Here is a 15,947-nt window from a genome sequence, read left to right on the forward strand (position 1 = left end):
TGCACCGACGCTCAGCGTCCACAAGGGGCCACTGGTGAGGCGTGGTGCTGTACTCACCGGGGCTGGGGATGGAGACGGGCTTGTCGAACTTGGTTTTCCCCCGGCTGAACCTCTCCAGCATGAGGTCCTGTGACAGCGAGGAGGTGGGCCTTTGGGGAACAGAGCAAAGCACAGAGCCCAGGCTTAGTAATGGGGACACTTCCACTGCAAGTACTACGGCCTGCACGGGCCCATTGAGTACAGTACAGAGGTGGCTATGAGAGGGAGGTGTGTGTGTGTGTGTGTGTGTGTGTGTGTGTGTGTGTGTGTGTGTGTGTGTGTGTGTGTGTGTGTGTGTGTGTGCGCGCACACACACAGTTTGTGTGTACTGTACAGTATCTGTAATAGTAATAATACTCATACCTTTTATCTATAGAGCGCTTACCAAAACAAAGATACACGAGATAAACACAAGATAAACACAAATTGTCAGCAATGACTAAAATGTCTATATACTCATACAATTTGACAGCTGTATCGGGCCTTTTATTACAAATCAGATATGGCCCAGTCAATGTTGTTTACCTCCGATATGATGGAGGTTCCTCCCTGACTAGTCAATATGCTTTTATGATTATATTTATATCAGATGGCTGAGCGGAGAAATGTTCCCGGGGTGGTGTAGGAAGGATTTTACTCCACAGTCAAACCTGGCTCACTCTGCCTGAAGTCTCAATGAAGACTTTGTGTCCTAAGATGGTCTAACTCTCCACCCGGACAACAATAACAATACAATTCCGGGGGAAACACTGAAATCTTTATGTGTTTTGCATTGTTTTGGCAATATTTGAAGATACAGTATACAATATTGACTATCAGCAGCTTCCCTTAAAAAATCTCACTATTGGCCTTCAAAGACCCATAGCGATCTATATCTAGTGTACAATGTGAATGGATTGGTACTACACTCACCTGATCTTAAATCTTCTTCTTCTGTGGTGTTTTATGGCAGTTGGCATGCTTTATGTTGCATTACTGCCTCCTTCTGGATTTATCCATCCACTGATTCTCTACATTCTGTCCCTCCTCTTCCCTCTCTCCTCCTCAATCGATCCTGATCTAAATCTAGTGTAGCATGTGAATGCATGGATACTACACTGACCTGGTCTAAACCTAGTGTACCATGTGAATGCATGGATACTACACTGACCTGGTCTAAACCTAGTGTACCATGTGAATGCATGGGTACTACACTGACCTGGTCTAAACCTAGTGTACCATGTGAATGCATGGGTACTACACTGACCTGGTCTAAACCTAGTGTACCATGTGAATGCATGGATACTACACTGACCTGGTCTAAACCTAGTGTACCATGTGAATGCATGGATACTACACTGACCTGGTCTAAACCTAGTGTACCATGTGAATGCATGGGTACTACACTGACCTGGTCTAAACCTAGTGTACCATGTGAATGCATGGGTACTACACTGACCTGGTCTAAACCTAGTGTACCATGTGAATGCATGGATACTACACTGACCTGGTCTAAACCTAGTGTACCATGTGAATGCATGGATACTACACTGACCTGGTCTAAACCTAGTGTACCATGTGAATGCATGGGTACTACACTGACCTGGTCTAAACCTAGTGTACCATGTGAATGCATGGGTACTACACTGACCTGGTCTAAACCTAGTGTACCATGTGAATGCATGGGTACTACACTCACCCACGGTGGAGGTCGATGCGGACGCAGGCCCGACCCTCGCTGTCCCAGGCGCAGTAGGGGTCCCGGGACAGCAGACAGTCTGGCTGAGACTGATAGCGGCTGCAGTTGGCCAAGGGCAGCTGGAGAACCTCCGAACGAGAGCCAATGTACAAATACTTCTACAGAGAGAGAGAGAGAGAGAGAGAGAGAGAAAGGGGAAGAGGACAATGAACAGACCCAGCCGTGCATCCATCCAGAGACAGAATCCAGAGAGAGATGAAAAACAAGAAGAAAGATAAACAGAGAGAGAGAACGAGAGAGAGAGAGAGAGAGAGATAATGACTCAGTGAGGGGTTAGAGGAGATAATGGGATAATCACTCTCAATTACAATAACATTGTGGTTCCTCCCAATCCAATCTGGGTTGCGCTCTCTTCGCAAAAGCTGTTGTATAAAACGTGTGGCCGCGGCTAAGCCAGCGTTAATGAGATAAGCATTGGGGCTTTGGAGCTGAGGGACGCTGCCCAGTCAAAACAGCATTGATAAGCAGACACGCCAGCAGAGCCGTGGGGGGACGCGCCACCATCGCCAGGCAGAGTGGCTCATCCGACAGGGCACAGAGATTGGGGGAAAGCAACGGGGGCAGCAGAGGTTCAGCTCCCCGCTGTGGTGATGGATTGTAATTGCTGTTATCGTGAAAGGGGGGTTTTGGATTCACCAGGCTGCACCTGATACCGAAAAGGGCACTGTTGATAAAAAAAAACCCAACATGTGCTGAACCGGTGGCACCGCACAGACTGCCTGCCTGCCTGCCTATTCTCGACGGACGTGTGATTCTAAATGTCTGGAATAAAGGGTATTAACAGAAGAACAGAAGACAAATTCCCACTGTTATTGTCGCTGAATACCAATGAACGAGTGATGCAACGCTCAAGCAACCTTCAAGGGATCGCAAAAAACATGTCTGTGTCTTTCCAGGGATATGATATGATAATCGGCATCACTGAGCTACATGGGGGCGGCGCTATTGTGCTGGATGAAAGCTACAGGGGTGTGTTCAATTCCCACCTTCCTCGAGAAGACAAACGTTGCGACTCATTAACATACAAAAGCTGTCCCGAGAGTGATGGGCTGAAACGCCAGGCACAAGAAATCGTTGCAGATTCCTTCCTCATCTCGATGAGAACATTATACTCCCTTTAGAGATGAATGCGTAGCGGTGTGTCTTAAAAACCAATGAAGTTCCTCGTGGTCTCCTTACCTTGGAGTGGGAGATGGTGAGGCTGTCCACCGGCTGGGCCGTCTCAAACAGCTGGATCTCCTCGATCACGTGGGCGTCAGAGCCCAGGATGACCACCCTCTGCAGCCAGCCCTCCGCTGCAGGACAGAGCAGAGAGGAGAGCGTTCAGGACCGATCAGAGAGGCGAGCGTTCAGGACCGAGCAGAGAGGAGAGCGTTCAGGACAGAGCAGAGAGGAGAGCGTTCAGGACAGAGCAGAGAGGAGAGCATTCAGGACCGAGCAGAGAGGAGAGCATTCAGGACCGAGCAGCAGAGAGGAGAGCGTTCAGGACAGAGCAGAGAGGAGAGCGTTCAGGACAGAGCAGAGAGGAGAGCGTTCAGGACAGAGCAGAGATGAGAGCGTTCAGGACCGAGCAGAGAGGGGAGCGTTCAGGACAGAGCAGCAGAGAGGAGAGCATTCAGGAGAGAGCAGAGAGGAGAGCGTTCAGGACAGAGTAGAGAGGAGTGCGTTCAGGACAGAGCAGCAGAGAGGAGAGCGTTCAGGACAGAGCAGAGAGGAGAGCGTTCAGGACAGAGCAGCAGAGAGGAGAGCATTCAGGACAGAGCAGAGAGGAGAGCGTTCAGGACCGAGCAGCAGAGAGGAGAGCGTTCAGGACAGAGCAGAGAGGAGAGCATTCAGGACAGAGCAGCAGAGAGGAGAGCGTTCAGGACAGAGCAGCAGAGAGGAGAGCGTTCAGGACAGAGCAGAGAGGAGAGCGTTCAGGACAGAGCAGCAGAGAGGAGAGCGTTCAGGACAGAGCAGAGAGGAGAGCGTTCAGGACAGAGCAGCAGAGAGTAGAGCGTTCAGGACCGAGCAGAGAGGAGAGCGTTCAGGACAGAGCAGAGAGGAGAGCGTTCAGGACAGAGCAGCAGAGAGGAGAGCGTTCAGGACCAAGCAGAGAGGAGAGCGTTCAGGACAGAGCAGCAGAGAGGAGAGCGTTCAGGACAGAGCAGCAGAGAGGAGAGCGTTCAGGACAGAGCAGAGAGGAGAGCGTTCAGGACAGAGCAGCAGAGAGGAGAGCGTTCAGGACAGAGCAGAGAGGAGAGCGTTCAGGACAGAGCAGCAGAGAGTAGAGCGTTCAGGACCGAGCAGAGAGGAGAGCGTTCAGGACAGAGCAGAGAGGAGAGCGTTCAGGACAGAGCAGAGAGGAGAGCGTTCAGGACAGAGCAGCAGAGAGGAGAGCGTTCAGGACCGAGCAGAGAGGAGAGCGTTCAGGACAGAGCAGCAGAGAGGAGAGCGTTCAGGACAGAGCAGCAGAGAGGAGAGCGTTCAGGACAGAGCAGAGAGGAGAGCGTTCTGTTCAGTAACTTCCAGTTCAACATCGCTTCACTTCAGCTCACTGCAATGCAGCAGACTCTATTCACCCCCCGAGGGCAATTTCCATGGCGTGTATAAAAAATACATTTCAAACGGAGAGCTCCAGCTCTCAGCTCGGATTGGCCGGGTCGCGTTCAAAGCCGTTGCAAAATACCTGATAAATAAATCCTTGACAGGATAAGAGTGAATTTAAATATTAATGATATGATGTGATAATATATGAAGCCACACCTGGCACTGCATAGCAGTCCATTTAAATATTCATGATATAATAATATATTAACGCACACCTGCGGCTGCATAGCGGTTAATTTAAATATTAATACTATGATATATTAACACCCACCTGTGGCTACATAGCAGTTCATTTAAATATTAATGATATATTATACGATATAATCTCATGCTTTGATGGCGTAGCAGTTCATGCTCTAGCCAAATATCACTCATACTGCTCCTTTGAAAGCATTTCTTTTGAACTATTGTTAGCTATTATGAGCTATTATTCAAGAAATATGTTGCTTGTTGGAAAGCAACATTTGACTTGAAAAAAAGATTTGTGTTCTTTTTTAATTACAATGATGTGTTACTGCCATTTAGTATTAAGCCTTGGCTTCATGTCGTGCCTAACAATACCTCTTAGCTGGTCTAAAACCACTGCAAAGCCTCTCCTGGCTTATTGCTTAAATATAGACCCACATTATACATGAAAGCACTAACCTCCATAGAAACAATCTCAGCTTAGTTTAGTTGGCATACATAACTAAATGATAACACACGCACGCAGAGGCAGTGTAAACAGGATGTCTTGCGAGTTTCATCAAGCAAATGTCAGAATAATTGAGGAGCTTTTTAATGCCAGACGGAGTGAAATATAACACCTCTTGTGCAACAGGAAAAGGCGTGAAAAAGGAAAAACAACTTGAGAGCTGTCAGGAGAGAGCTTTGACTCCAGCTCACAGAAGAACAGGAAGAGGAAGAGCTACATCCTGTGCTCCTCTCATGTAGGCCATCGTGAACAAGGGTAGATCCCCCGTGATGAACGGCGTTTGAGACACAGCTGGCGAGGTGACCTTGATTTAGGAGTGTGTGTGTGTGTGTGTGTGTGTGTGTGTGTGTGTGTGTGTGTGTCAGAGATGGGGACTTGGACTTGAGACTTGGACTTGAGTCGTACTTAAGTCACACACACACAGTGACTTGAGACTTGACTTGAGACTCGTCCTCAAAGACTTGAGACTTGACTTTGACTTGAAGGTTTGGGACTTTTCAACAATCTTTATTTTTCTTTATTTTATCTTTTATTGTTTTGGTTCATTAACATGAAGGAAATGTCTCCTAATGTCATCTCTAATCATTGCTGCTACTGTATTCTAATAGATAAGGAGTGAGGATAATACAGTACAGTACATGCTTTGAATTCCTTAGTTTTAGCTGTGCAGTGTTCTAAGCTGACCGGATGACATGCAGCAGATGATAGAACACTCATTCATAAGAGACTTGAGACTTGACTTGGACTTGCCCCTCAAAGACTTGAGACTGCAAAAAATGGCTTATGAGCATCTCTGGTGTGTGTGTGTGTGTGTGTGTGTGTGTGTGTGTGTGTGTGTGTGTGTGTGTGTGTGTGCGTGCGTGTTATGTACTGATATGTGCTTTCTCTACCCCTCACGAGTCACGACTAAGAGACGGTCACGGATTATATGAAAGTCTAACCCGGTAGCCGTCGGGGTCGGCTAGGGGGAAGGGAGTACGCGCGCGCACAACAAAAAAAAGCAAGCTAGCAGACGGCGTATCATGGCGCTCGCCTCTCGCGGCGTCAGGGACCAGTGTCGGCTAATCCCTCAATCCCGTCGCCTGGCTTTTTGAAAGCGGCTCTCGACAGGCGCCCTCGCGCTCTTCCACTCTTTCACATCAGCTGTCGCTGTGCTGCGGCTAATAGCCAAGCTAATCAAGCCCGCGGCCCACTTGGCACTATGAGTGTGCGTCTGCCAAGGGCCCCGTTGAGTTTGTGCTGTTAAGCGCGACAAACGGGGATGACTGCACTTGGCTCAGGGAGTTTGCGTGTATCCGCATGTGTGTGTGTGTGTGTGTGCGCGCGTGCGTCCACGTGCGAGTGTGCGTCGCCGTACGTGTGTGTGTCCGTGTGTATGTGTGTGTGTGTGTGTGTGTGTGTGTGTGTGTGCGCGCGCGCGATGCTGGCAAGCGGAGAAGCCTCGGCTGTTGTCACTCTCAGTTGCCACAGTCACTCTGCCACTGCAGTGATCTGAATGGTAAGTAGCGCAGTCGCTCTCCATTCAACGAGACGGGCTGCATTCAAATTCACACATGCCCTGGAATCCACTGTCACATTTGCGTTATTCAGGATTCAGTCTGGGCTGATTTCATATCTGTGCCAAAACAGAACCGGCACATATGGAGCCCGATGGCTATTGACTGCAGAGATTAATTAAGCTGTGCATACAGAGACACGTCCTTTGATGCATGAAGACGGAGCCCAGCATGCAAATAAAGTCCTTAATTGAAACCCAGCTGAAGCTGGTCCAGATGGCGTGCTGTTCCTCACCGCGGCTGCCCCGCCCCCACGCCTGCCCCGCCCCCACGCCTGCCCCACCCCCACGCCACTACCTGTCCTTATCTCCTCTCTGCCACAGCCCCGAAAATGCTCATCTCACCCACACACGCTAAATAACCCCCCCCCCCCCATACACACACACACACACACACACCTCCCCTCTTCTCCCTCTGCTCTGGAGATGCTGTAGTCTTGTTTTTGTGTGTTTGCTGCCTGACTTTTCATCGAACGCTGCTTGATCCTGCATGATGATTCTCTAGGAGGGGAACCTCTTTTTGCATCTGCTGTCTGGGTGCTGTGACCTCTGACCTCTGTAATAGTCGCCTGTAATGCTGTAATGGAGGAATATAAGCTCATGCTGTAATATGGTACTTATCTTGCACTGAAAGGTCGTTGAATTGCGATACTCGAAACTAGTAAGTGGAAAGAATGGGAAAGTATTAAATGTATGAATTACAGCAGGTGTGCCGGGTGTGCGAATTAACAGCAGCAGAGCATCATAATGAGGAATTGAATGGAAAGTACGCATGTTACGAAGATATCCACCAAAAGGCCTTGAAGCTAATGGAGTGTGAGAATAAATGAAATATGAGAATATTAAGGGGGGGGGGGGAATTTAAATTTATATCACATATCAGGATGCATTTGCATTACCTGGTCTAAAGAAGACCAACGATATGTACAGAAAAGATTGATAAGAGCATCAGCAAAATGACTATTTGACGATAGACGATATTTTGCACTGATATTCAGTTTCTTGAATGAATTTCCATTAGCCGTCATGTAAACTGTACCTGTGCCGATGAACAGCATGTTGTACGGCCGCTGGTCCAGGGCGTTGACCCTGTCCACTGCCAGCCGGGTGAAGTTGACGCCCTTGGTGAGCAGCAGGGGGCGAGCCAGAGCCTTGTCCTCCATCAACGGGTGCTTCTTGGCAAAGTTGAGCGTGGCATCAGGCAGCTGCAGAGAGCTGTTATAACCATTCTCCCTGTCTGAGCTGGTTATACACTGCAGTATAGAGAGAGGGAGAGAGCGAGAGAGAGAGTGAGAGGGAGGGAGAGAGTGAGAGAGAGAGAGAGAGAGAGAGAGAGAGAGAGAGAGAGAGAGAGAGAGGGAATAAGGGGAGAGAGAAAGAAAGAGTAGGAAACTTGTTAGCTGCAGCTGGGACAGGCTGGCATGGCTTGTTGGCTCAGATGACTCCCCTCCCTCCCTCCCTCCCTCTATTTTCCACCCTCTCTCTCTCCCCCTCTCTCCCTCGCTCCACCGTCTCCCTTCCTCTCCTCTGGTCTTGCATCATATGGTTCTCTCCCTCTCTTCTTGCCGTGCAGCTTTCTCTCCTGTCCGCCTCCATCGCATCGCATCTCTCCCTCCGCCCCCATCCCTTCTCCTCCCCTTGATCCCTCCCTCTGTCATGCAATGATGGATGCAAAGGCAGGCAAACAAAAACTTTAGATTTTCAGAACAGTGGTGAATTTAGATTTATTCATATGAAGAAGAAGAAAAAACACTTTCCATGCAGCTTAGAGCAATCTGATCATACTATAAAATATGCTATAGATTTACTATTTCTATATTAGAGTTCAATACCTGCCATATGGAATACCATACCCCCCCCCCTTCCCCACACACACACACACTCTCCAGGGTTGGATCCGTCAGGTGCGTTGAAACTCCATCAGTGATGTCGTGATGTGTTTATGCTAACCTCGCAAGCAAGCTGGATTCTCTCGCCAGGTCTAATTCTCACGAGAGAATGTGTCAGGTTAGATTTATGCTGCCCTGAAGAAAGAAATGCTACCTTATCTGTAAAGGTGGTACTTTCATTCACATATCTTTAGCCTAACTTTGGAGCATTATTTAGCCCCCTTGCCGACAAGCTAGACCATGACAACCATGACAGGGTTGGTACCAATGGATGCCGTAGGTCATCTAGTCATCCAGACCTTTCACTCTGGCTTTAAAACTAATACAGTCTCTGAAAGGCAGTAAAGCTATCCAGATGTGCTACTATGAAATCAGGAGATCAACGGGAGAAATGACAAATCGAGAGCACAGTGGGAGAAAGGGTTAAACATAGGGAGACTCCCGTGTTGGCAGGTATTATTTTTTGGAGTTGATATGAACTAATATTTGAGTGGGTGTTCAACATTTTGACTGTTGAAAATTCAGTGTTTCCCAGTATCTCACCGATCCAGGCCGTGGGACGGGGACAGCGCCGGTGTAGCGCCCCCACCTCTGGGACGCCTCCCTGTACTCCTTGTAGGAGCCTTCAAACACCTTCTTCACGTCGCCTATCTGGTACTGGCACACCGCCGACACGTCCACGTCTCCCCTGGAACAAGACGGGGGAATTAGTGACATGTAAGAGAGGAAACTTTCCGATTCTTAATAAAAAAAAAAAATCAAGAATAGAACTTGTGAACACTTAGATCTATGCAAATCTCACTTTAATAAAGTGCAAGCAGTCGGTAAAACAAGAACTTATTCTTATTCTAACCCTGATCCTACTGCATGATACACTATCCTTTGTTCAGTCAGTTGAACGACTCGACGCAGACCATACTGTAGGTGCGTACCTGCTGGGGACATGTCACCAACACTTTTTGAAAGAGCCAATTTTGTTCACTTTTTAAACGCATAATTTGAAAAAAGAAGAAGCTTGCACTGCCTTATACTTTTAAAGTTATTCCTTTAGTTGTTTCTCCTTTGTCATATTTTAGTGCCTATTGTTATCGCTGGGATGACTCCCCTTTCTACAGTAGAGATGTGATATTGGCAGTGTTTGATTGACATGCTGTGCAGCTGTGGATGTGATATGGTTGACTGTACTTGTGCGGTCGACGTTGTTGTGAGTATTTTCGTATTGCCAACTCTGTAGTAGCCTAGGCATTTTGATGCACTTTTATTCTTGTCCTAATTATCTACTGTGGCCTCATACCGATCCCCCCGTTCCATTGCCTAAAATTGCATATGTTGAAGACCGTTTAAAAAATGTTTTTCATTTGATGATGTCCCCGACCACTTTTCAACCCAAAGTGACGCCCGTGGCGCAGACACGGCCCCCCTGTTTCTTCAGTGTGAAGCAGCTTAATGTACAAGTAATACCCTCCCTGTGTGCAGGCCGCTGAATGGAGGCAGTTGGTGATGTGAATGGGGGAAATGCGTTCCATTTAATGGTAGGGTTGGGGGGTGTGGGATCTTCATTTCTTTCAGCCCGGGGATCCAAACCGGGACTAAAATTGCACATTAAGCGATAGCAGCACTCCTCGCCTCACAACTGGCCTTGATTACATGTTCGTTCGTTGGAGTGGAGACATGTTCTTGCACTCAAATTGACTGACTGAGCTGTTGAGACAAATACTGATTGAGTTGTATAAAAGACTAAAAAAAGAGGAACTTTCTTTTCTTTAATGTTTAAGCCAAACTAAAATCTGTATGGCCAAAGTGATGCCGCAGTCAAGTATTATTACCACAGCCTTCTTTGAGTCAGACCAGTCTATAGGGAAAATGCCTGTATTCTCTGTAACATGATACCACTCGATGTAAAGCACTGCAGGACAAGATAATGCAGTTAGAAAGTGACAAATGTTCCTAATTTACAGTCTTAATTCTGTTACTTTATTGGAACGTTCATTATGTGCTTGGATACACAGTTCCAAACACAAATAAAGAGGGCTGTCAAATGTCAGCGTTTTTTGTTCTGGACATGAGCGAACAGCGAAGGAGATTTCACATCCATTCATTCATATATATATATATAGATATAGATCTGTCTTGTGAGGGAAGTGCTTTCCGAGTCGGGAGCCGTGTACTTCGTGTGCAGCGGGGACAGCACTGATGTCTTGGGAAGTTAAGAAGCTCGTCTATTCAGTCAGATGATGGCCTGAACTTCATCATTTACATAATGTCCAATTATCTTAATGTGATCTTTATCAAAGCCAGAGGGGCTGTAAGGAAGCCCCAGTGAGGCACGCAGAGAGAAAAGGATTCTGTGTGTTGTTTTAATCAGCATGTCTCTGGATGAAGAAAAAACATGCTTGAAGTTCAAAAGCTTGTTTCCTTTGTGATATGATTTGAAGAACACAAAAGACTCACATGAAAGAACATCGCCCCCAGAAGGAGAAAGAGTGAGTCACCAACTTTTCTATCTACAAAAGCCTCCTGTCCACGCTGCTATTTCACTGTTGGACGGTAACGTACGAGTAGGCTAACTTGATAATCTTGGTTATGCAAAACCAGGCTGGTCCCCAGAATAATAATGTCAGCATTGTACATTTCTGCAATCGACGGATATCACATTTATACACTTTAATGGATGGATCACATGGAGAGCCTTAACGAGCCTTAATGACTTGCAACTGGTGGGGGCGGAGTTTCTGCAGGAGGATTTTTCTCCATGAGGTAGAGAGAGACGGTAAACACTGCCCATGTGCTTATATTACCGAGATTATACAAAGTGGGTTGATTATCGGTAAAGCCATCCTTTAAGGTTGGAAAGGCAGAGGTTAACTTCTGGCGAATGGGTTGCCAAAACTCTATCCCACCCTCATCCCCCACTTTGTCTTCTTCATGTTTAGTCACTGTCTTCTGATGCACTAAACTAGCTTTAGATGACATCTAGCAAGAACGTTTATTCCCCACCGTCAATCCTTCACACAGAAGTGCACAAGAGAGGTCATTCTGGGGTGTAACAGAAAAATAATGTAACTCGTAGTGGAATCATAAAACTACTTTTGAAATTAGTAGCAAGTAATGAGTAATACATTACTAGTATGGACTCACGAGTCCAACAGTGCGTACCACTAGAGCTATCATACTGATATTTACTATGGAAAAGTATCACTGGAGTCTTACTATGAAAAATAAATGTTCTCCTTGTTTATGTTTTTGTTGTTGTTGCTGCAGATCAATTGATCGTGCACTGATACGGTTTAGAAAAGTAAACGGAGGTGTTTGGAAGCCACTCAAACGGCAGGCTAAAATGGGACTCACCACTGGGCGTGGAAGATGCCGTAGAAGGTGGTGCCCCTCCAGTCCTGGCCCGGCAGCGTGAACACCGCTCGCAGGTTGTTGAAGGCCACGTGGCGCTCAGGCAGGGAGCACTCCAGACGGGCCTTCTGGAAGGTGGTCCACTTCTTCTGCAGGGTCCTGGTGCCCCCCAGATCGCCCTGACAGACCGCACAGTATAGGGTTTATTGAATAGGGCACCACCAAAATGGGCTTTTGAACTGATGCTGCTGGTAGGCAATATGCAACACCTTCAATTCTGCCTCTGAAACAGCATTCAGACCATGACACACTATAACTCTCTAGACCTAGGATGACGATGACTATAATAGGCAATTAAACAATAACGTTGTCTCTGCATCCGAGAAAAAATCGCTCTGGAACCAAGAATATCATTATCGTTGTCATTTTGGATGTTTTATAGTTGCAGTTGTAGTGTGAACACAGCCATTCTATTTACTTATAACGATATAAATATTTTTATAGTTATACTTATATCATTCTAAGTGTAAGCATTATATGCATTATGATGATTAGTCCTTTCATTATGGTATTCCGTGGGCTTCAGAGACACGTCTGAGTGATTCTATGAAGATGTGGTGATGTGATGCTGTGGTGCTCATCATGTGAGAGCATCTGCTCTCAGCTCCGTTCAAAGAGCTTTATTGTTCATCACGGCGTCGACATTAAAGGACAAATCAGAGCAGCTCAAAGCCTCGTCGCTGTGAGAAGAAAATAAGAGTTCCCTGGAGGGTTCAACCCAAATGGATCTTTTTTTTTTAGATTTAGCTTTTTACTTCACAGTCGGATGGGAGTGCAGATGTAGACGGCGAGAGAGAAAAGTAGAATTTTCCATATGCACGCACCGCTACAGTCGTCCAACTCAAACCGGCAGGTTGGCGGTTGAGGTTCAACCTGCTTTAATCTTGAGCAAACAAAGCGGAGACAGCTCCCAATCGAATCGGCCGCTGGATCAGATCAGATTAGCGGCTTACGCCCGGCGAGAGAGGCCAAGCGCTTTCGTTTTGGAGTGATTCCACAGCGGGTTGGGGTGTAAAAGCGGTGTGTGTGTGTGTGTGTGTGTGTGTGTGTGTGTGTGTGTGTGTGTGTGTGTGCCGTGCCGTGCCGTGCAGCGGTGTAAGAAGTACTGAGATCTTGCTTATGTAAACGTAGAAACAAAAGGAATGTAGAGATACTGCATTAAAAGTAAAAGTCCTGCATTCAAAATCTTACTGAAGTAAAAGTACTTATTGGCAGCAAAATGTACTTACAGTAGAAGAGTATCAAAGTAAATGTATTCACCTTATGTAGCCCCGCCCACTTGCCCCAGTTGTGTTATGACTTCCTGTTCAAAACACCGTCTGTTTTACCTGCTCACTAGTACTGTACTGTCACAGGAAGTGTCAACACAATAGGAAGTAACTGGCTGACCTCTGTGTTACATTATGCACGTTTGTCCCCATTTTCTCATGAATTATTAATCCACTTACTTGAGTAAATGTACTTAGTTACTTTCCACCACTCTGTGTGTGTGTGTGTGTGTGTGTGTGTGTGTGTGTGTGTGTGTGTGTGTGTGTGTGTGTGTGTGTGTGTGTGTGTGTGTGTGTGTGTGTGTGTGTGTGTGTGTGTGCGCGCGCGCGCGCACGTGCGGTGGTGTAAGAAGTACTGAGATCTTTTGCTTATGTAAAAGTAGAAACAAAAGGAATGTAGAGATACTCCATTAACATTAAAAAGCAAAAGTCCTACATTTGAAATCTTACTGAAGTAAAAGTACTTATTGGCAGCAAAGTAAACATATATATTATGCACGTTTGTCGCCATTTTCTCATGAATTATTAATCCATTTACTTGAGTAAATGTACTTAGTTACTTTCCACCACTGTGTGTGTGTGTGTGTGTGTGTGTGTCACACACACCTTGCAGACGCGGGCCACCCTGGCCACAGTGAGCTCCGTGTCACAGTCCAGCTCCGCCGCCCGCTCGCTGAAGAAGAAGTAGATCTTGTCGTCGTCGCCCTCCTTGCTGCCGCTGCTCTCCCTCACCAGGGCCGAGCCCACGAAGTCCGGCTCTACACACACACACACACACGCACACACACACACATACACGCATACACGCACACACGCACGCACACACACACACACACACACACACACACACACGCACACACACGCACACACACACACACACACACACATGAAAGTAGTATTAGAGAGCGTGTTTACACATGATTGCAAAGACAGAGATCATATTCCGGCAAATACACAGAGACTCAACCCATAGGCACACACACACGCACGCACACACACATACTCGTCACCTCCTCCCCATTCCCTGCCGCCTCTCCTCCACCTCATCTCTCTCTCTCTCCTCTTATCTCTCTCTCCTTCAGCTCGTGTCTCTCTCTCTCTCTTCTATTATCTCTCCCTCTCTCCCTCTCTCTCTCTTATTGGTCTCTTTCTTCTCTCTGCCTCACAGCCCTCGTCTCTCTCAGGTTCTCTGTATCTGCAGTGCTCATTAGTGTTTCACTCGATACGGGGTTGTCATTTTTGGACTAAAGCTGCTGATACCTTTAAGTTGGACCTTTTTTGACGATGATATTTTTTTAAGTTACAAAGGTTCTTGCAGAATTGTGTTACTTGGCTGGAAGCCGTTCACCCGCTCGCTTGTCTGTCTGTTTATTTTTCGGCAGGATATCTCAAAAGGTTATGAAGGGATTTGCACAAAACTTTGTCGAAAAGTAGATCATGGGCCAAATGAGACCTGATTAACGTTCCACGCCCACTGGCCAAAACACAAAAAGGCACCTAACTTTCAAACGGAGTCATGTCACGCCATGAAACGTTGTAGGAAGGTTGGCGGAGGTGTCTAGTTCTCTACTGAAACAGCTTGTAGACAATAGATACAGTCGGTCCGTGTACGAACGCCCACAAAATGTTACTACGGCTGACGCGCGAGACTAGACGGTGGGGGAAACCCCCCCATACATGTAGACGGTGGGGGAACCCCCCCCCATACATGTATATCTCAATGGGCTGACTCACCGAAGGACGGTGCTGCGCCTGCGGCGCTACACTACAGGATTGGGGATTTAACAGCATGTACATAACTGTATGCGTCTGTTCAGATGTGCGTTTACTGCGGTGGTTGAATCCCCAATCCTGTCTGCCTGGGCTGGGCTAGCAGCTAAATGCTAACTATGCTGAATGGGGAGAACGGGAGGATTTTCCCCATGCTGACCTATTGACCACGCGTCTATGACGAGACACCGCCTGAATATATCATGGGACAAAACTCTCCATTGAAAGGCAGATGAATGAAACCTCCATCACGTCAGAGGTGGTCTGACCAATGTCAGCCTGCCCTGAAACATGTGAAAAGCCATCCAGTATATCAGTCTAAAGCTCTAGGCCTCATCTGTACAGTATGTTCCTCTCCTCTCTCCCTCACCTCTCCCTCCCTCCACCCGCTCGCTCCTAATGTCTGTTCTTCCATCACCCGTATTCCCGCTGCGATTTCATCCTCTTCTCTCCCCTCCATTTCTCCCTGAGTCGCTCCCTCCGTCTCCGTCTCCCGCGCCCCACACCCCCACATAATGAGCCCTTCCTTTTCCCCGGCTCTTTCTCTCCATCTGCACCTCGTTTCACTGCACTCATCCCTCTTTCCTGCGTTCTTTTGCATCGCTTCTCTCTCTTTTAGACTTTTTCTTCCCCTGTTTTTCAAGGTTTTCCCCCTCATCCGTGCCTTTATTGTCTCCCTGGCTCGAGCACTACTAGGTAGAGTTAGGCTGATATATTGGGTTGCCAATATCGTCTTTTTAATCAAATTCAGATATCAGCCAGTCGGTGTTACACACCTCTGATATGATGCAGTTCATTTGATTCCACATTATTGTATAATTGGTCAATATTACGCTATGGGAGAAGCATTTACAGTCATCTGATACTTGGATTGCAACCTTTTCATTGGATTGCACACAAGAATGCATGAATATTTGTTTGGCGTGTTTTTCTTGCTCCTTTTCCTCATTATTAGTAGTATTAGTAGTAGTATTAATATTATACAGCCTTTCCCACCCTG

At 47.0% G+C, this 15,947-nt stretch overlaps 1 protein-coding gene across 1 annotated transcript in view; it reads right to left on the reverse strand.

Annotated features, from left to right (window-relative positions):
• sema4c (sema domain, immunoglobulin domain (Ig), transmembrane domain (TM) and short cytoplasmic domain, (semaphorin) 4C) overlaps positions 1–15,947 on the reverse strand; it is a gene marked incomplete at both ends in the record, with an annotated part of 53,966 nt that overhangs the window by 1,085 nt on the left and 36,934 nt on the right. The window contains 7 exons of the mRNA XM_083643975.1: positions 58–149; positions 1,718–1,875; positions 2,957–3,072; positions 7,655–7,868; positions 9,048–9,192; positions 11,853–12,028; positions 13,784–13,935. Of these exons, the coding sequence (XP_083500101.1) occupies positions 58–149; positions 1,718–1,875; positions 2,957–3,072; positions 7,655–7,868; positions 9,048–9,192; positions 11,853–12,028; positions 13,784–13,935 (1,053 nt within the window). The remainder of the gene's footprint in view (positions 1–57; positions 150–1,717; positions 1,876–2,956; positions 3,073–7,654; positions 7,869–9,047; positions 9,193–11,852; positions 12,029–13,783; positions 13,936–15,947) is intronic.

Source organism: Poromitra crassiceps (genome assembly GCF_964638095.1).
Source record: "Poromitra crassiceps genome assembly, chromosome: 10".
In the NCBI taxonomy this organism is placed as follows: domain Eukaryota; kingdom Metazoa; phylum Chordata; class Actinopteri; order Beryciformes; family Melamphaidae; genus Poromitra; species Poromitra crassiceps.